Source organism: Chiloscyllium punctatum, chromosome 6 (assembly GCF_047496795.1).
Source record: "Chiloscyllium punctatum isolate Juve2018m chromosome 6, sChiPun1.3, whole genome shotgun sequence".
NCBI classification, from domain to species: Eukaryota; Metazoa; Chordata; class Chondrichthyes; order Orectolobiformes; family Hemiscylliidae; genus Chiloscyllium; species Chiloscyllium punctatum.
Genome location: NC_092744.1, coordinates 41,866,763 through 41,887,840, shown reverse-complemented (window position 1 = coordinate 41,887,840; position 21,078 = coordinate 41,866,763). Strand labels below are relative to the sequence as shown.

The following is a 21,078-nucleotide window of genomic DNA, read 5'->3' as shown; positions in this document are numbered from 1 at the left end:
AAAACAAATAGGTCTAGTTCAAGAAATTGTTTCACCATCACTTTTCCAAGGACATCAATTTGGATTGTCAGTGACATTTATATGAATTAATCAAATAATTTATAAATTTATTTCTAACTACACCTATTAGTATTTCAAGATGTTTTTCTGTCTTTTATCCAAGCAAACATTACCTCTTCAAAACATTCCAGCATTGGATAGTTATACGTAAAGAAATCTGTGCTTGCTGTCTTTAATTAGTTAATCCACATTTGCTTGTGGGACTGATAATTCTATCCAATAACCATTGTTTTATTATAGCCAGGTCCTCAGTTTTCTGCCATGGAGCTTAATATAATTGAATAGTCGATTCTTGAATCTCAAATCTTTGCATGCATGGAGCAGCATTTCCCAGGAGGTGGGCAAGTTATTGCCATTTTGAATGATTGGCAGAAAGCTTGGACAAGTGATTAATGTGTACATTACTATACTTCAAGGATAACTTCAGAATACTCCTGAAGCATTCTGTTTGTCCTCTCTGGAACAGTGGAAACAGGATCTGGCAGGTGAGATGCTTTTTGGCTATCAAAAGTGTCTGGTCCATCCAAGTTGATGGCGAATGAGTTTTTTCTGAACACATGTGGAGCTAGCTTCAAGGTCAGTGTTGTTTGACACTGAATCCAGAGGATGCTGCACAGATATTACTGATACATCAGACAACTATAAAAATTGTATCACTGAAATACAGTCCAAGTTTCATTAAGTATAAAAACATGATAATGTCAACTGTGTTATACATTAGGACTTCTGTTAACTTTATTTTAGATTACCTGAAGTGTGGAAACCCACACAGAAACAGGGAGAATGTGCAAACTCCACACAGACAGTTGCCCAAGGCTGGAATTGAACCTGGCACCATGCTGCTGTGAGGCATCAGTGCTAACCACTGTGCCACCCCTGTGGTGATCTTTGCTGTCAAACAATTACTGCTGGAGTTTGTAAAAGGTTGAGCTAACACAGCTAATCCAGTGCGGAATCATTTTGTCAATGGCAGCATCAGAGAGGTGACTGCCAAGAATAAAGGAAATACTCAACACATTCCAAAATCCATTTCTCAATACAATTGTGGAATAGATTATTTAGCTTATGGATAAGTTAATGATGAAGCTTTGTTTTGGCAAAATTTAAGGACAGAGAGTTTCTTGCATGGAGAATTGAAGAGTTTGACAATGGTGTGCAAATATGATACAGATGGGCAAGGCAACAATATCTATACCCATAATGGAGTATAACTTTGGGACAGAAGTGACCAAAGTTAAAGAGTTTTCCTTCTATCACGAATATAGTCTGTTGCTGTTAAAACACTTCTACAAAATTAAGATGAATGCATTGTCTTTGTCAGAGTTTAAATACATTTCCTCCTCCACACTGAAATAAAAAATAATCTAAAGCTATGGTCACAGATTTGTAAAATGTTTATTCTTTTGTAATAAACCATAAGATGATTTGGGTCATGATCAGAATAGTGTGACATGACGTAAGAGCACACTACAATGAAACTGAATGGATGTTAAGAATTTACATAAAGGAAATCTACTACCAAACATATACATCACAATTAAGATCTATGCAAATCAAAATAAATAGAATAAATTACAGATAGAAAATGTCATCTTATATACAAAATGTTGCAAAAAGTTAAAATGTTCATTTTAAGATAGCACATTTGGGAAGCTAGAATGTCTTATTTAGTTAAATATTTTCAGGCATAGTTTGTATTTTAGAATTTTCAGCACAGTATGAATTTGAAAGCATTAAAATAATTAGATTTTTAAACAAAAACAACAGTCCTACAACTGACATATTGTAAAATAAAAATTTCCCTGAGGAATAAGGTTTAAAAAAATCAAATTACAAAACATATTTTTACTCAAAATTGAAATGACATTTTGTTCTTTGTAAAATGATTCCTACATCAGTGTATTATTGGCTCCCATTATCACCCAAATAAACAAAGTAGTTTCAATGGTTAATTGCCAAATTAGCGCATAGTAGGTAATGCTCTTATTCAAATATATATATCAAAAAATACAGCATTCCAAGATTTTAACATAAAATAAGCAAATTATTGAACATGACAGATTTCATCAGGATGAAACTGATACGCATGCAAAGTTGGGTTTCTGCTAAAAATCTTGAAATCACTGAACTTAAAAAATAAACATGCTACTGTTTAACTAACTGCTTACTCTATTTTTTAAAGATGTTGTGCAGCATAGAACTGATCAAGAAACAGAAACGAAACAGTAAATAGTTGTCTATTGTAACTCAGCACATTAAAAAAGGTTAAATTATATATTTCATGTAAAGATATCCCATTTTATGACAACTAGTTTTGAAGATAAGAACATAAGGCTTGACTTATATGACGTTGTCTCAAGAGCACTGAGATAATTTCACTTTCGAGAAATACTAACTGAATGTGGAGTGTTGCAACTTAATTAAACAAAATTTTATACCAAGCCACAAGATATAAGCACAGATAAACAAATTGGTTAAGAAATATGTCTAAGAAATGTCTTCAAGGCAAACAAGAGAGGTAGCAAGGTATTCAGATTGAGGGAAGGTACAGCAGAACCTACAGTTTTGGTAGAACCTACAACCTTGGGAGTGTACCAGATTAGCAGGCTTACATTTATTCTTCTGAAGGGAAATCACTCTGGATTGACTCTGAGCCAATCTCTTATTACAGCGAATGGAACAATTCCAAGACACAAACAGCAACAACACACAACATGTGTCAAAAAATGACAAAGGCTTGGTAGCATCGCAGATAGGCCTGGTCAATTTCTATTCAAGGTCCACATATTTGTAGCTGAGGAGCTATTTTGCTTAAAATAATTATTTTCATAGGACTTCCTCACTTCCATTTTATATTGGATCAAAATCTTTGATAGACAAATAATAAAATGTATTTTTATGAAATTAAAATGCATTCACTGTTTTAAACATGAACTGTATCAAGTCAAAACATGAAGTTACAGATAAACAGTGGACATTGTGCAACATAAATACAAAAGACTTGCTCATGGAGGATTGATTCCTCAGCAATGAGTTATATAAGATGCAAATTTATTAAAAATGAAAAGGGCACTTGCCTCTTTCAAGAAGTTTTCAGTGTATTCTGTTGAAAACCTCGGATAAGGTCAAATGAAAACTGACACACAAAAACAAGTGTAGAAATTGTAAATAGCAGGATGGGTAGAGGTGGGAATTAATGTATGAATCTATATTTGTTCATGATGATTCATGAATGACTAATAATAGTAATATATAAAACAGGCAAAACTACACACCTGTCTTGAATCTATTTGAGCATAAATATGATGAATCATTTAAAATTTTAAAAGTTAATAAAAGGCTAATAATGGGATAGGTTGCATAAATTCCCAAAAACAATTTTGAACTGCATGTGTATGAGATTAACCAAATAGAAGATTGTAGAATGCTTTGTTTTTGATCCATAATCTGAATAAATTTATGTTATCATTCCTAATGATGAAATTCATTTTAGTAGTGACCAGTCTTGGACTTGGTCCAACAGAAGAGAAGCTGAATTTATTAATAATAGATCATCTTGATCCTGTGATAGCAATGAACAGTTGTCCACCTGAAATCTATTTAGTTTTATCCTATATGGAACAGATCAGAAAGATGCCATTTTCAATTTCTTGAACTAAACTGAAATCAGATGCTACTTTAGTTAAGAATCCTTATAGGATATCAGGATAGGAAATCGATTCTCAGTGAAAATTGTTTAACATTTCCTACATTGTCTTTAGTTGCACTTCTTATCATGTTTACATATATGAAAATTGGACAGAAAAAACTTCCTTAATTCAATTGCTACTAGTTGCAACAATCTTAAACACTGAATCTACCTGGTATATACAAATCTTTTAAGCCAAATTGATGGGATAATTTAAAAGTTACACTGCAAATGCATGTTGACAGATTTATCCTGTATCATGATAAGCAGCAAAATGAAACAAGTGCTAATTAGTCAAAGAACTCTAAATTTACTGTTGCAAAGAGTTGAGAGTTTAAAGAAGTATAATCAATACAATTTTATTTTGTACATAGTTGATTTTCACAATTTGGAAATAGAGTAATTGATGGGTATTTTTACCCTATTAACTTCTTCTCACTCTAATTGCTTCTTACTACTCTTCCCTCTGCATCATTTTATTACCACTACCTCATGAGTGAATCCAACCATTTGTAGCCTGCATCAATGATGTCTATTTCAAACACTTGCAGTAATATCACACCTCAAATGCAAAAAAAAATCCCAAAGTAGTTTAGAGAAATATAACTAAAAAAAAACTAACACCACACCAAAGTAAGAATAAGTGACCAAAAGCCTGATCATAAAGGAAGAATATAGGTTCGGAGGCTTATGGAGGTAATTTCAGAGAATAGGGCTTGAATAGAAGAAGGCACTATTGGTATAGGTGGAGAGAAGGATGCAGTGCAATTTGTGGTTAGGGAACAGATTTTCTGGCATGGTCAAAGACATAATCATCCCACCCACTGGAAGAGTGAGTTCCACATGTTCATAATTCATTATGAGAAGGAATTTCTACTAAATTCTATATTTAATTTGTCAATAAATAACTAACATTTATTTATGCCTCCTTGTTCAGGACTCACCATAAATGTTTTTCATTTTGACTGCATCAGTCTTTCAGAATTTTAATTGTATAATTTACTATAAATAGGTTATTCTTAGATAACATGTGTTCCAGCAGCACTGTATGCTTATAACATTGCTGAGGAATTAATGAACAGGAGTTTTAAGAACGCTCATCTCGGTTTGCAAAAGCATGATCCCAGTTTTGATTGTTTCCAGCGCTTCACTCTGCGCACACACCAATGTCCGTGCCAAAGTCTCTGCGAATGCACCGATGTCAGCGCCAGTCTTTGTGCTGTTCTGCGCATGTGCCAGTGTCAGCTGCCAGCAGAGCAGCTTTCTGAAAGAGGTACTGTACAGGGAGCAGCTTTCTAAGAGAGATACATTGAGCAGCTTCCTGTGAAAGGTACTCTACTCTTGAATTATCCCTTTTTTTGAAAAAATGAAGAGGCATAGTGACAAGAATGTTAGCAAGAAGTGGTGTGGTGATAAAATTGCAGGTGGTGAATGCTAAAGGAAGGCTATAACACTGGAAGAGAAGCTAGATATTCTAAAGTGTTTTGCATGGAAGGAGACAATAATGTGATATAGCTAGCTTAACAGGAGTAAATGAGTCTACCTTACACATCATGATGCCCATCTGTCCCTGCACTAACAATATTTTTTTTAAATGTACTGTGTTTAATTTACTTTTGTTTCATTGATAAACATGATTTCTACCTTCATTCAGGCTGTGCTATACTTTGTGTTAGACGTTTGGGTGATTTGTGAATGATCACGAATGATATTTTTTGCTGATCTGCCCCCAACCCAACTTTTCCCATAGTCCCCATTATTTATAATTAGTGATTTTCTATTAAGAGACAATTCGCCGTAATGCAACTACGGCATTACAGGAGAACTACCTGTACTCTATTAGGTACCCTCCTAATGCTCTTTCCCAGATAAAATATGGCTTGACTAACACAATTTCTGCAAGTTATATTCTTTCAATGCTGGTAACCTCTTCTAAAAAAAAATTTCTGCACTAAACATTCCTATTAAAAACATTTGCATAAATTTTCCAAGCATTGTTTGGATGCATCTCCCTGATAGCAGGAATATAAGTCCAATAAACCATTCTGAGGAAGTAGGAAAAGTACTTACTCATTTGCTCTTTGCACAAGAATTTCACTCACAGGAGCACCTATTGAGAAATTATGTGTCCCTTACTTAACTTACAAGCCATTAAAATTCATGCATTAAATGCTGTGGACTCCTTGCAAGTAAGCATCTATACTACACTACATGATTGACATTATTGCAGCAAATGTTTAAATCTATATAATCGTAAAACTCCAATACAATACTGTTGATTTTAGTTTGGATTCAGTAAGGAAAGCCAATAAAAAAATTTGGCTTTCTGCTACAATTAGTTTTCATAAAGTGTATCTTTTTTGTAAAGGAGAAAGAAATCTGATGTCCAATATAATAGGTTTTAGTTCCTAATAACGTAATTGCTTTTTCTTATTTGATTTTTACAATGGTCGGCTGAGCTGTATACATGCAGTTCAGTACACACAAGAAGCTTTTCCTTCCTTCAAACAACTGTACAACCTTGCTTGCTTGCTACAATTATTATTAAAAATGTACTCAAATATATATTACTTTTTGGCTTGAACACAACAGAATTATTTTCATTAATGTTATGAAAATTGACGAATTGTTACATAAAATATTCATCCAATTTTTTTTTGAAAACAATATTACTTTAAGCTTATTTTTAAAAATGTATTAAAATTGCTTCATCTCCACCTCAAATTTATTTTTGAAAACATGCTTCTGCAAAACCTCGAAGTCCCTCAATACCCCAACAGGTAGAATTAATTGCTAAATTACAAATGCTTCAAATATAGTTCACATAATCTTGGCTAATCATTTTGCCCTTTCTCATTATTGTTATATCAGACTATGATGTCAAAATATTGTGTTGTTGATTGAAATCAAAGTACATTTTGTTCATCTACAGTAATTATTTGGCATGCGTTGTTCTCGTGGAATTTTGTTATTGCTTCTGTGGTTGTTCTGGGCTTTGGAGGCCAATCAGGATCCAGCAATAATTCCTGGGCTACATGCATATATTTGGCCTTTGGTCTTCGTTTATTGGAGCAGAAGACAAACGATAAGCATCTCTTGCCTTTCCGATCAAGGATCTCCTTTAAGATGCAAAATAAAATGGTAATATTAAGATGTTTATTTAATTAAAACATTAAAAAAAAAGAAGTTGTATTTACTTCATGGTAGCAATCTAAGGCTTGTACTGATTTTCATTTCAATTGTCTCCATGAACCATGATTAGCCCATACCACAAATTCCAAAGTTTCTAAAGCCTTATTCTATCATCAGCTCTATTTACCAAAAATTTATCCAGGATGAGTTATGCAACCTTACGAAACAAATATAATAATCCATAAGGGGTTTGTTTATCTGGCTTAACTGTCCTCAATCCAACTGGGATCTTTATGAGGATTGTGCCTAGAACAGTACACCATTAGAGAGAGAATGTTAGCCAAGTTGTTGGTCAAAGTGTTTCTTATGTTCAGACTGAAAGACACAAAATGTACCAGAGCAAAAGGTTCTAGTTGTTTTCCATTCATATTGTTACTGCTCCAATATCTAACAATGTAATACTGCAAGTAAGGACACTTTGTGATCTGATTTCTCGTATTCTCTTCAATTTTACAGTAGTTAGGACTTCACTTTTTTTTAATTCATTCATGGGACATGGGCGTTGCTAGCTGGCCAGCATTTATTACCTGCCCCCAGTTGCCCTTGAGAAGGTAGTAATGGTGAGCTACCTTCTAGAACCGCTGCAATCCATATGCTGTAGATTGAGCCACAATGCCCTTAGGGAGAGAATGCAAAGATTGTTTTGAGGAAGAGCCAGTAGATCCAGAACATTGGCTCTGCTCTCTCTCCACAGATGCCGTCAGACCAGCTGAGTTTCTCCACAATTTCTGTTTTGCTTTCAGATTTCCAGCACCTGCGGTTCTTTGGTCTTTGTTTTAATCACATGAAGCACACGACTTTTTGTATATATTTATTTTGCAAGGAACGGGAAGGGTTAGCCACAATGGTATTTACATGCAGGTCTGTCAATAAAACTAGGTGCCACATTTTCTTCCTAGGGTGTGCATCTCAAGAAACTATCTTTGGTTATTTCCAAATGGGGGTATCCTGGCAAAACGCTCATGGAGACAACTGGAATCAGTCATCATTAATCCATGTGCAGTGGTATTCCACACAAAAGAATTCAAGGCTATTCAGAACATATATGGATATTTTTGTTATATTCAAATACCTATACATTTTTCTTTAAAACTACTTGCACCACCTCAAGCATAGGTTTATTCTGAATGACAAAATTAGTTTTTTTTCTGACATGCACACACAGACTGTATAAAATAGTTGCAAATATGATCACACAATAACTGAATTGGCAGCAATACTCACATCCTATGAACAAGGGAACAGTAACTGCCAAAATGAAAGTGGCAAAGAAATTAAATAAGTTTCAATTATTCTACCAATGTAAAACTGAACACACGAAACTGTCAAACATCGATCAGAGATGTTTGACAGTAAAAGTAGAGATGTTGAAATTTTTAAAAAGTCCAAAATACAAACACAGTTTTGAAATAAATTAGAAGTGCATCCCAGCTGTCTCAATGTTTTACTTGTAAAGTGAAGCTTAGTCATTTTGTTTGTTTTTCATAAAAAAACAAAGTCCTTCAAGTATGATTAAACTGGCTAGACGAGGGGATCTTCTGTAATGTAACTAAAACAACAAATAACAAGAGAGGGTAAAAAGCAGACAAAAAAAAATCATGCTTTTTCTTTGAAGGATAAGTAATATGGAGTTATGTACTGAATTACAGGAAAACAACAGGAGAATGTAAAGTCCAACCTGTTCATAAGCTGTGAAGTGATTAGGTTCGAGTCCCTGTCTCTTGAACACAAGTTTCCACAGGACCAGGTCAAGTAGAATAGTCTGTGACATATTGCAGGAGGTGGGAAGAATTAAGACTAAGTAAAAATTAATTTCAGCATGCAAATGATCAATGTGTAACATTCAATTAATAGCAACAGTGTAAATCATTAAGCAAGTGCTGGCAGTGATTTCTAAGGGTTTGAGGGCCAGAATTTAGCTACCAAGGCAGGTAGCTCAAGTCAGGATGCAGAGCACATCAGAGGTTGTGTGTGTGCTGAAGGAGGTTGTTTAGAAGGCTCACAAAAGGTTCTTTTGGGTTTTGTACCAACTGTTAAGCCTTCTAAGATCATACTGTCTCTTACATGTCCATACGGTGCCTCATCCACTAAATTTACCAACATACCTTCCAAGCCATACTCAGGCCAATGCAAGCCTCCATCACATTTCAATAAATTCCAATACAGTATCCACATGGGCAAACCTCAGGAGTCATAGAGATGTACAGCATGGAAACAGATCCTTCATTTCATCAACTCGTCCTTGCTGACCAGATATCCAAAACCAATCTAATCTCATTTGCCAGCACTTGGCCCATATCCCTCTAAGGCTTTCCTCTTCATATACCCATCCAGGTGCCATTTTCAGTGTTGTAATTGTACCAGCCTCCACCACTTCCTCTGGGCAGCTGACTCTATACACATACCACCCTCTGCGTGAAAATATTGCCCCTTAGGTGCTGAAGAATTCCAAAATAAAAAAAAACGTAACTATCTACTACAGCTCTCACTTCTACTTACTTGACGTCAGGAAAAGAAAATCCTACTCATAAAACCCATTCAGAACTTTTAAATCTCGAATGGTTAATCTCTAATAAAGCCAAACTTCTTTTCAGGTCCAATAATGGTATCTAATCCTTTTACAGGCTCTTTACATTCTTAACCAAATTGTAAACAGAACTGCTTGCTGATATAAATAGGTTTGTTTGAAACTCAGCCAATCATTCATAATTGCATAACAATAGCCCTTAGAACTCCAACTAAATTACATGACTGGAAACCAATTTACGATGTCTAGATTAGACACCTGAAGGGTGGGGGCTCCACTTTCTCCCCACCCCCACCCTCCTCTCACTTATCTCTCTACCCTTCAGGCTCTCTGCCTGTATTCCCGATGAATGGCTTTTGCCCGAAATGTCAATTTTACTGCTCTCGGATGCTGCCTGAACTGCTGTGCTTTTCCATCACCACTTTAATCTAAACTCTGGTTTCCAGCATCTGCAGTCATTGTTTTTACCTAACTAACTTACACTGTCAATCAAAGCAGTGCAACAGAAATTATTTACTGCTCCAGCTTGCTTTTCTGAAGTTTAAAGAGTGGATCATTTAAAAACTTCAGATCATAGTAAGTACATAGAACTTTGGGATTTCCTCCAATGTGAATCATGTCTCATCCCCTTTACCCTACAGAAATAAAAAAATGAGATGTGTTATAAATTAGGGTGGCATATCCACTTCTGGGTTCCGCTTGCACTTCTGAAAGATTCTGGAGTTTCCTGACTCTGCTAAAATATGGCCCAAAGTGTACATATCAATTTATGGTTAATAAATATTGAGAAAAAAAACAAAAATGATTTTCAACTGTTGATATGACAATGTCTAATTATAATGTTCAAAAATACTGCAACCAAAAACAATTACTGAAATCACAAAGGCATTAGTGAATGTGATATCAAGGGATAATCTGTGGAATATTTACTATGAGACATTGTAAGTAATAAGAATATATCTTTATTTTAAGAGCTATTTAGCTCTAAAGGAGAAATTAAATCAAAGAAAGTGCACTCTTCAAAACAACTAGCTTCATTGCATCCAGAGAAAACCTTGACATATTTGGACAGGAAATATAGTTGTTTCACAGATTCAGTGCCATTCAGCAAACTGCACTTGCTTAATCATTTGTACTATGATTTAACTTACAGGGAAGGATTGTTCATGTCCCCGAGAGCTCCATCTACTACATTAAAGACTAGTACATCAAATAATCCTGATATCCAATAAGGAACCATGTACAAGATGAGCGTATAGCAATACCAGCCGCTAACCTAGTTGATTAGACAGGTAATCTTGCTTCTCTCCAAGATGGTAAATGCATCTGCTTATGTTTTATACAATATACATAGCAGAGCAACAGAGAGGAAAGAATGAATGTTGAGTGTAAGAGATTATACTTATGCTACAAAGATTATACTTCAACAACCCTCTGTTACTTCCAAAAGATCAGAAAAGTCAAATATGATCATTCTTTAGAACCAGACACAACATGACAAGGGGGACCCCTGCCATGGGAGGGAAATTTGTTCATCAGTACTGGGAGCTGCTGGAAAGGTGAGCAACTGTATTTGTAAGAGGGCGATATAGAACAGCATGGATGGGTGCAAGACAATGCAAGGAAAGGAGTTCATCTACGATCAGGAGCAAGCTGGGTTCACAGAGGAAATTGTGTATGATCACATCTGGATTGGTCAATTCATTTGCCAGGGGTTGGGGGGGGAGAAATGGTGTGCGGATGAAGACTAATGTAGACAGGTTGGGTGGAAACCTGGGGAGGTGTAAGGCCTATGGGATTCACAGAAAGGGCAATCACAACTTACGAACGAGGGGCCTGTACTAACATGAAGCCACGTACTGAACAGGATACAGACCTGAACAATCCCCAATGCCTGGTGAGCCTAATAATTTGGCTCCATGTGAGCATTACAGCTCCCTGGACAAGACAAGGCTGACCACCTCCTTCACACCAACACCTTTAGGGAATCTTCAGAACAAGGAGCAGTGGTGTAAGCAGAACCCATAGCCCTATATATGCCTTGATCATCTTGCTTCCATTTGTTGGAGCAGCCTCTCAACACAGAATATCAAGCCATGGCACATCCTGAACAGATTAAGCATCATGCTGGCACAGTCATATTTGGGATTATACAAAGTCACATACATTGATGTATTACAAAGACATTAGAAAATATGATACCTAATAGACTGTATAACATCACCTATTCCACAAAAGTGTCCTCAACTGGTTTTCTTCTTGCTCTGCATAGCAATACATCTCAGTGCTGTCCCACATACTGTAGCTGGGATGGAGTGAGCATGCTCATTCTTTTGGGTCGTGGATTTTTGTCCTTGAACATTTGTTCTGGACACTCCAGATACGCTGAGGATCTTGTAGCCAGATGTAAGTGAATCCTCTGTGGCTGAAAGTCGAGGTGGAGGTGGAGGGCCTCGCCACCTCTGGACTGTCCTGAGCAGAGACCTCTGAGGGGCTGAGAGTCTCTTGGCACCTGAGGAAGGAGCACCTGGACTGCTCACCAGGTTCCCTGTACACCTATCACTAGGTCTTTGGTTTTGAACAACAATGGTTAGGGTGATCCAGTGTTGCCGTACGCTCCTCTCCAGGAGACCAGGAGTATGCTGGACCTAGCTCTCCATTGCAGCAGCTAACCTATCTATAGAGGCAGGCAGACGGTCACATGCTTGGGGCAAGTAGATCCCCATAGCATAGCAGCACACCTGCCGCCTCCAGGTAATGAGGGCCACTGCCTATCAAATTCCTGTCTGCCATTCTTGTCCCTCCCTATACGTGTGGGTAAAGTCCCTGGCTGCCAATGCCTGCCTGGGGCAGAGCAGGTGGCTGGTTTCTATCAGACCCAAAATGCCGGTGGCAGACAGAGTAATCTTTCTGTTAATAATGAAACTTGATTGAACTGCCTTGATCATGAATGCCACTCAATCAGGCAGGCTGGTCACCTTGATGGTTTAATTGGGTACTAACACAATTATTATGACTGGTGGAATAGTGAGACTAATGGGTGCACTCTTCCCAGTTAAGTCATAACAAAATTTTGAGGGCGCAGGATCCAGGATCTTTAATTGAGGACAATGTCAGAACAGATGAGAAGTAGGGGTTATTGGTAAAGAATAAAAGGTCAGATGCCGGATTAAAATACAATTTAAAGGCAAAGTCATCATAGTCTGACCAGACCACAGGCTATTCTCTCATTAGGGAGAGACAACTAGTGGTGGTTTAAACTGAGGGTCACCATGCTTCAGAGAAGGGGAGAAATTAAGAAGCAGGATCCTTCATGGTAACCTCATCCAATATGAGAATTTAAATCAGATAGCAGTAGATGCAGCTGAAACCATCCTCAGTTGGAAGAGTTATCCCTGATGGATTTACAGGAATTAACAAATGCCAGATAGAACTTGCAAATATGTTAGAGGTGGAATTGCCTGGCAGGATGAAGAAAGCAGAGATAACTGAAATATTTGCAAAGTATCTAGGACTGGAGGAAAAAAAAAGAACGGACTAGGTACACTGAATGGTGAGTCATTTGCTTTTGCAAGAATTCAATGGCTGTTGAAGTTGCTTGAAATGAATGAGTGTTTCTGAGAGGGGAAAGGACACAAGAAAGAATATAATGGGGTAGAGCCACAGAGAAAAGTATAAAAGGTAAAAGAGGAGAAGGGAAAGGAATACACATTTTAAATGAGGAAGGGAGAAAGAGAGACCAGATGGCAAAGGATGAGGAAAATCCCAGTCAAAATCTAAGACCCTGTAGGAAAATGTTTGAATTTGTACTAGCCCAGTGAAAGTTGAGAGTCAGAGTTGGACAGCATAGAAACTGAACCTTCGGTCCAACTTGTCCATGCTGACCAGATAGCCTAAATTAATCTAGTCCCATTTACCAGCATTTGTCCCGTATCCCTCTAAACCCTTCCTATTCATGGAACCATCAAATGCCTTTTAAATGTTGTCGTCATACCAGTCTCCACTATTTTCTCTGGCAGCTCATTCAATACACACACCATCCTCTGCATGAAAAAGTTTCCCCTTTGGTCCCTTTTAAACATTTTTCCTTCTCACCTAAAACCTTCACAAACCTTGCTAAAACCTATGCTTTGGCTATTCACCCTATCCATTCCCCTCATCCTTTTATAAACCTCTCTAAGGTCACCCCTTTGCCTCCAATGCTCCAGAGAAAATAGCCCCATCCTTTTCAGCCTCTCCCTATACATCAAACCCTCCAACCTGGAAATATCCTTGTAAATCTTTTATGAACCCTTTAAAGTTTAACAACAGCTAGGAGACCAGAATAGAGAGCCATATCCCAAAAGTGGCCTAACCAAAGTACTGCACAGCCACAACACTCCTTTACTCAATGCACTGACCAACAAAGGAAAGCATACTAAATGCCTTCTTCACTACCCTGTCTACCTGCAACTTCACCTTCCAGGAACTATGACCTGCACCCCAAGGTCTCTTTGTTAGGCAACACTCCCCAGGACCCTACCATTAACTGAATAAGGCCTGCCCCGATGTGCCTTAGCACAATGCAACATTGCATATTTAAATAAATTAAACTTCATCTGCCAGTCCTCAGCCCATCTGATCAAGGTCCCGTTGTACTCCGAGATGGCCTTCTTCACTGTCCACTATACCATCAACTTTGGTATCATCTGCAAATTTACTAACGATTCCTCCTATATTCATATCCAAATCATTTATATAAATGACAAAAAGCAATGAACGTAGCACTGATGCTTGCAGCACACAGCTGGTCACAGGCCTCCATTCTGAAAATCAACCCTCCACCACCACTATCTGACTCCTACTTTCAAGCAAAATGTTGAGGAAAAGAATATGGAGGCATTTCATGTCACTTGAGAAAGTAGGATAACTAATGAAGTGGGCACAGTAAAACAAAGACATGTAGAATAAATTGATAGGTAAAGCAAATGAAATTATTTTCAAAAGGAGGTTGCTATGGGTTATGATGCTGGATAAAAGACTACACTGCGTGCACATTAGTTCCTGGAGTTGGCAGGATGAAGTTTTAAAATTTGAAGAAACAGCTAGGCAAAACCTATATTGGATTTGAAAAGGGAAATCAATTTTAATAGGTTTATACAGACAACAGGAGTAAATACCACATATGGAACTCCGAAGGATCATTGCATCAAACCCTGTGTAGCAATTCATTCCTGTAAGCTTATCAATTTCAGCTGTAATATCTCTTGTATTAAGACATGTTTCAATCACAGGCTAGTCTTTGTGTTTTTTTCCCCCTCCATCTAATTCCTGTCCTTTCTATATTAGTTATCCTGTTGCTATTTATCCTTTCTTGGTTTCTATGACCTTATCTCTCCTCTACTGAAAGGTACCCATTCCACAAAATTTAAACTCTCCTGACCGTGCTAGTTAACTTTGGTCTGAAGGCATTCATCCTGTTCAGGGCAACCAAGCTTGTACACTTTCCTCTCACCCAATAACTGTTCTTAATACCCCAGAAATCTGATGGCCTAAAAATTAAAACATATTTTATGGAAGAAAACACTTAATTTAACATAACCATGTTACAATGAACAGGAGTTTTGGTTGCAGTACTTTTAAAATCCACAACAGGTTTGTGTTCATTACAGAGTTAGATTCTTAGATTAAACCATTTTAGAATTTTTCTGAGATTAATAAGAATTAAAATAGTATTTCTGATTCTGATTAACTAAAGACGTTGGAATAAAAGGAGCAAGATAGACAGACCTGCACTTAGTGATCTACATGGCAATACCATTGAAAAAAAGGTCTAACTTTGTGATTGTAACGACAGCAAATTGTCAATATGCATTATCATTTTTCTATGAAACTTGCAGCAGCTCCTGACACCGGACAAATGCAATAAAATGTGCAAATCCAAAAGCAGTCACTGACACCCCAATCCTTCTCAAAATGCACAGCTGAATTTCTCACAGATGTAAATCTTTAGTAAACATTGAACTGATGCGAACATCCACTTCTTGTGCATTATTTTCACTGTATCCTTCAAAGTGTTAAGCATTTTTGAATCAGGTGCAATGGAGTTTCTAATGTTAAACATTTCTGAATGACTTAAGTTGGTGTGAAATTATAACTTTATACTTGCAGAAGGTCAAATGTCTTCATTGATAAAACTTTAAACTGTTTTTGATAATAAAAGATTTTTTAATAAAATTTATTTACGATATTCCACTTTTAAGTATATTTCCTTATATACATCCCAAATGTTTTTTTTTTTGCAAAATTTGAAAAAGGAAACTCTCCTTTCCTCCTGTGTGAGAAAATTTTTCACTGTGTTACTGTTTAGTATATTTCCTGGCATGGCAGTTTGGATTACCTACAGCTCCCACTGAAATGAAATTAAGATTTGGAAAAATTAAATTCCTAGCTTTGTGCTTGCTGGATCTGTATTAGTGGTTTTCTTTAAAGTCACTTTGCTGTTGAATGCAAAATTGGTACTATAATTTGCATATTTCAAATACTTATTCAATTCTAAACAGGAAAATACAAGCTTAAACTAGGTGGCAACACATATTTAATACATTTGTTCATGTTCCATAAAAAATGGCGAATAGATAGAAATTGATAAATTGATTCAAGTTTCACGATATTCCTGCTTCCCACTGATCAGCTGTCATATTATTAAATTTAGAATCATAGCATTTCTACTACAGAAGCAGGCCATTTGGTCCATCGATTCCAGACAGAGCTCCAGAGAGCTCGCACCCAGACCTACCCTACCTCCGTAATCCTGAATTTCCCATGGCTCATCCACTTAGCCTGCACATCCCTGGACTCTATGGGCAATTGAACATAGCCAGTTCACCTAACCTGCACATCTTTGGATTGTGAGAGCAAACTGGAGCATCCAGAAGAAATCCATAAAAACACAGGGAGAATGTGTAAATTTTACATAGACAGTTGCCTGAGGTTGAAAGTGAACCTGGATCCATGGCACTGTGAGGCAGCAGTGCTAACCACTGAGCCACTGTGTCTCCCCCAATTTAGAAATATTCTATATGCACTTCTACCTCTATCTTTTTTTGTAAAAAGTAACATGACAAGTTCTTTCAAATCGAGCAATTTTTATTGTTTGGTTACACAGATCTACAGTAGGCAGAGTATTGCTGAAAATGCATCTTCCAGATCTTCAGTGTCAACATTTACATCAAGAAAGTACAATTAATCTATTAACTGAGAAAGCAATCCTTTAAAATCATGTAATCGTTGCACTCATCACCTTGCAAAATAAATAATACCCTTGCTTAGCCTTTGACAGCTGCACAGAAGAGCAAATATTTGTGTCAGAGTGTAAAATTTTAAGTGGGGGCATTGTCATTTTACACCTGAGTTATGGATTTCAGCTGATGAACATCACATATTGGTAGCGGCACACTGCACCTTCCAATAACTTGTGTTTTGCTTCAATACTTGTGACATGCTGAACATAGAGATGGCCTTGTGTCACCCTAGGATAGGCCTTGGTACTTGCTGCTTGGAAAGGTGCCCAAAGTAAAACAAATGGATGTCAATTTTTGTGTACTTTTGACTCAAAGATTTGAAACTTAATGATCAGAGATTTTCTTCTAGTTCTATGCTGAGAATTTGAGGGAACAGGAACTTGTCTTGTAAACAAGCATTCATAGCATTCATTTTTAAAAAAATGAAATTCAGTCATATCCATTCGATACATGGTCAAAAACTGCCAATAAATGTCACCAAACTGACATCAATGCAGATTTATCCTTAAATATACAAAACTCTGTAGTACAGAACTAAGGCGATGGATTGAAAAACAGTTGATTCACTAGACGTTACACAAAATAGCCAGAGATATCTCTATTTTAAACAGATTTCCTATTTTATGATAACACAGAAATTAAGCAGAAAAATATTGCAGTTACAACTGAATATTATTAAAGTATGAAACTTTAAATCACATTGTTTACTTACCTCAGTTAAGAAAGAGACAACTGCATTTACTAGAATTAAAAGGACCATTGTAAACCTCCAACTATAAGGAACACAAACCAGCTGTAAAGCAATACAAATTATTACATTTGGTATTGCCATTAATCATTTCAATTTACTCTCAACTTATTTCTATTTAATCAAATACATTTTAGTTCTAATGATTTTGAAATGTTACTTCTAAATACATTATAATTAGACATTGCATATTAACTAAAGATGAGAGATTATAGTGCAGATATACAACACATTTTCTCTTTGTTCAATACAAATTGCTAATGTTAGCATCAGCATTCATAAGTCACTATAACATGAAATTTTTAAAATTAATTCAATTTCCCTTGATGCTGAGATGCTCCATTTATAATGCAGATTTGACACAATGGGACATTTATACAGTTGCAATTAGTTAACTATGTAGATATCTGAAACAGTTTTGCTTCATTTACTGAAACTATTCAAGATTTAGAATAATTGTCAAATTTCTTCTCAATCTTTTTTGGAAAGAGAACAATTCCAACTTCCTCAATATCTCAATATAACTGAGGTTACTCATCCTTTGTGCCATTCTCATAATTATTTCCTTGACCTCTTCTGATGCCTTGTCAACCTTTCGTAAAATATGATTCAACATAATTCAAAATAATATTCCAACTGAGGTCAAGGGTAAGCTGCTCACTGAAGCAAAGGGTATGGCAGAGGTACTAAATGAGTACTTTGCTTCTGTCTTTACTAAATTAGAAAATGATGACAAATGACCCAATTGAAAATAATGGTGTTGAGAAAATGATCAGTATATTGATAGATAGAGATGCTAAAAAGGCTGGCAGCACTCAAAGTAGAGAAGTCACCAAGCCTAGCTAGAATACATCCAAGATTGCTGAGAAAGTTAAGGGAACAAATTGTGGAGCCATTGTTAGAAATTCTCCAGGTCTTTCTGAACACAGGATTAGTCTGGGGGACTAGCGGATTACGAATGTGACACTGTTGTTTAAGAAAAAGGCAAAAGTTAACCCAGGAAACTACAGATCTGTCAACTTGACATCGATAGTGGGAAAACTGATGGAGGGATAGGATCAATGTACACTTAGAGAAAAAAAACTAATACTAGACAGTCAACATGGCTTTGTCAAGGGCAGGTCACGTCTGATATATTTAATTGAGTTCTTTGATGAGGTGACACGGGCAGAGGATGAGAGTAGTGTTGCGGATGATGTGTATTTTGGACTATCAGAAAGTATTTGATATGTTGCCACATAGAAGGTTGGTTAGCAAATTAGAAATGTTTGGAATTGACGTATCCTTTGCAGCATAGATTAGAAGTTGGCTAAAGATAATAAACAGTGGGTAGGTATAGATGGACATGTCTCAGACTGGATTGTGTTGCAAGTGGTTTTCCCCAGGGAGTGGTGTTGGGATACTTGTTTTTTCTAATTTATATAGACAATTTGGAGTTGGGCGTTGAAGGCAAAATCTGAAATTTACAGATAATACTAAGCCAGGGGGAACAGCGGATTGTAAGGAGGATGCTGAGCGACTTCAGAGGGACATGGGATGCTTAAATGGGAAGAAACTGGCAGATGAATTTCAACGTAGAGAAATATAAGGAAATGCATTAGTAGAAGAAAACATGGAGAGACAGCCTTAATAGTACAAATTTGGGGGAGGTACAGGAGCAAGGTGGCTCAGGGTTCAAGTGCATAATTCTCTGAAGGTGTCCAGGTCAGTTGAAACAGTTGTTAATGTGGCTTATAGGATCCTTGGGTTTATAATTAGAGGTATAGAGTACAAAAGGAAGGAAGTGTCATAAAGCAACACCTCTACAAATCATTGGTCAGACCACATTTGGAGAACTGTGTTCAGTTTGGGGCAACTTACTTAAGGAAGGATGTTAGAGCCCAAGGGAGAATGCAAAGGACATTTACTAGAATAATACCAGGACTGAGGTATTTTAGATACAAGGAAGGATTAGAGAAATTGGACTTTACACTTGGAACAAAGATTAAGTAGTGAGTTTATTGACGTGTAGTCCTTCAGTTCTCTGGCATTACCCACAAATATTGAGGAAAGTCTGAAAGATTATAGTCAGAACCTCTAATTTCTATTTATACTTCCCTCAATAACTTGGAATGAACCTATCTGGATTATGTGGCCTTTTACTTTAATTACTGCCAACCTTTCACATGCCTTTGCTATTTTTGTCTTATTAAATTTCAATTCTACCTCCTTTGGATCTATTATGGCAGCATATGCCTCCTCTAGTGAAGTCTGATGAAGCGTATTTGCTTAGTAACCAAATCAGGTATCTTAATAAGATTTTCTTTTTACCACAATCAGCCCAATAGCCATAGAGTTATACAGCATGGAAACAGACCCTCCGGCCCAACTCATCCATGCTGACAAGATATCCTGAACTGATTTAATCCCATTTTCCAGCATATCCCTCTAAACTATTCCTATTCATGTACCATCCAGATGACTTTTAAATGTTGTAATTGTACCAGCCTCCACCACTTCCTGTGGCAGCTCGTTCCATATACGCAACACCCTCTGCATGAAAAGGTTGTCCCTTTTAAATCTTTTCCTTTTCACCTTAAACCTACAATCTCTGGTTTGGGCTCCCCTACCTTGGGGAAAAAAACCTTGGCTAATCACCCTATCAATGCCTCTCAAAGTTAAAACACCAGGTTATAGTCCAACAGGTTTAATTGGAAGCACCCTAGCTTTTGGAGCGTCGCTCCTTCATCGAGTGGTAGTGGAGGGCTCAATCCTAACAGAATTTATAGCAAAAATTTACAGTGTGATGTAACTGAAATTATACATTGAAAAATTGATTGTTAAGCCTTTCATCTATTAGAATACTGTGATAGTTTCACTTCTTTCATGTGTAAATCACAAAACCTTTTTTTTAAAAAAGTTGCATTCGCGGGTTAGCTGTTAATAATGGTGATAGCTAGACAATATGTTGAAGGTGTTGGCCCCCTGTATTCTCTGTCTATGCCATGGTGTTTAGATAGATTCTAATCTAAAAAGTGAGATAACGGAGTTTTACATGAATTTATGCAGTTTTTGAGCTCAGAGTTCTACATGAATGCATGCAGTTTTTGAGCAAAGTACTTGCCATTGGAGGGACCAGAAAAATCCTTATTATTGACACCACCGATATCAAGTACTTTACATCACAGGATTGTCAATGAAAATGTTGCCAAAAATAATGCACAAGACACATCTTAAAATGATAATGTCAAGTTACTTTAAATAACAGTATTCTTTAAAACTCAGAATTTAAATTGACTCTTACCTGTAGAGCTTGATCAATCACCTCAATTCGAAAAATCATTATGAAAAATATAAAGGTATAAAGAAGTACCAGTGTGACCACAAAAGGATCTGTCAGAACAACAAAAAGTACTTCATACAACAATTCTCATTTATATTGGACATTAAAGTAGTAAAGATCACAAGACTCTTCGCAGAAGCATACATAGGCAAAACTTGGCACTGCACCAAAGGAAACAGAACAAATAGCAGAAAGCTGGTCTCAAAAGGAGAAAGAAACAGAAAAATAAAGAGTTTTAGGGAGGGCCTTACAGAGATT

General features: G+C 36.6%; 1 protein-coding gene across 3 annotated transcripts in view; it reads right to left on the bottom strand.

Moving 5' to 3' along the window:
* Positions 1-1,480: 1,480 nt before the first annotated feature.
* Positions 1,481-21,078, bottom strand: part of atp13a3 (ATPase 13A3) — a 162,060-nt gene continuing 142,462 nt past the window's right edge. Inside the window, exons 30-33 of one of the 3 annotated variants that reach the window (XM_072572531.1) lie at positions 20,782-20,870; positions 17,463-17,543; positions 8,619-8,702; positions 1,481-6,867 (exon numbers count right to left, since the gene is read on the bottom strand). In XM_072572531.1, the coding sequence (XP_072428632.1) occupies positions 6,655-6,867; positions 8,619-8,702; positions 17,463-17,543; positions 20,782-20,870 (467 nt within the window). In that variant the 3' untranslated portion in view covers positions 1,481-6,654. Of the gene's footprint in view, positions 6,868-8,618; positions 8,703-15,697; positions 17,001-17,462; positions 17,544-20,781; positions 20,871-21,078 lie in introns of those variants that run through there. The other 2 variants (XM_072572532.1, XM_072572533.1) reach the window with 2 other exon arrangements.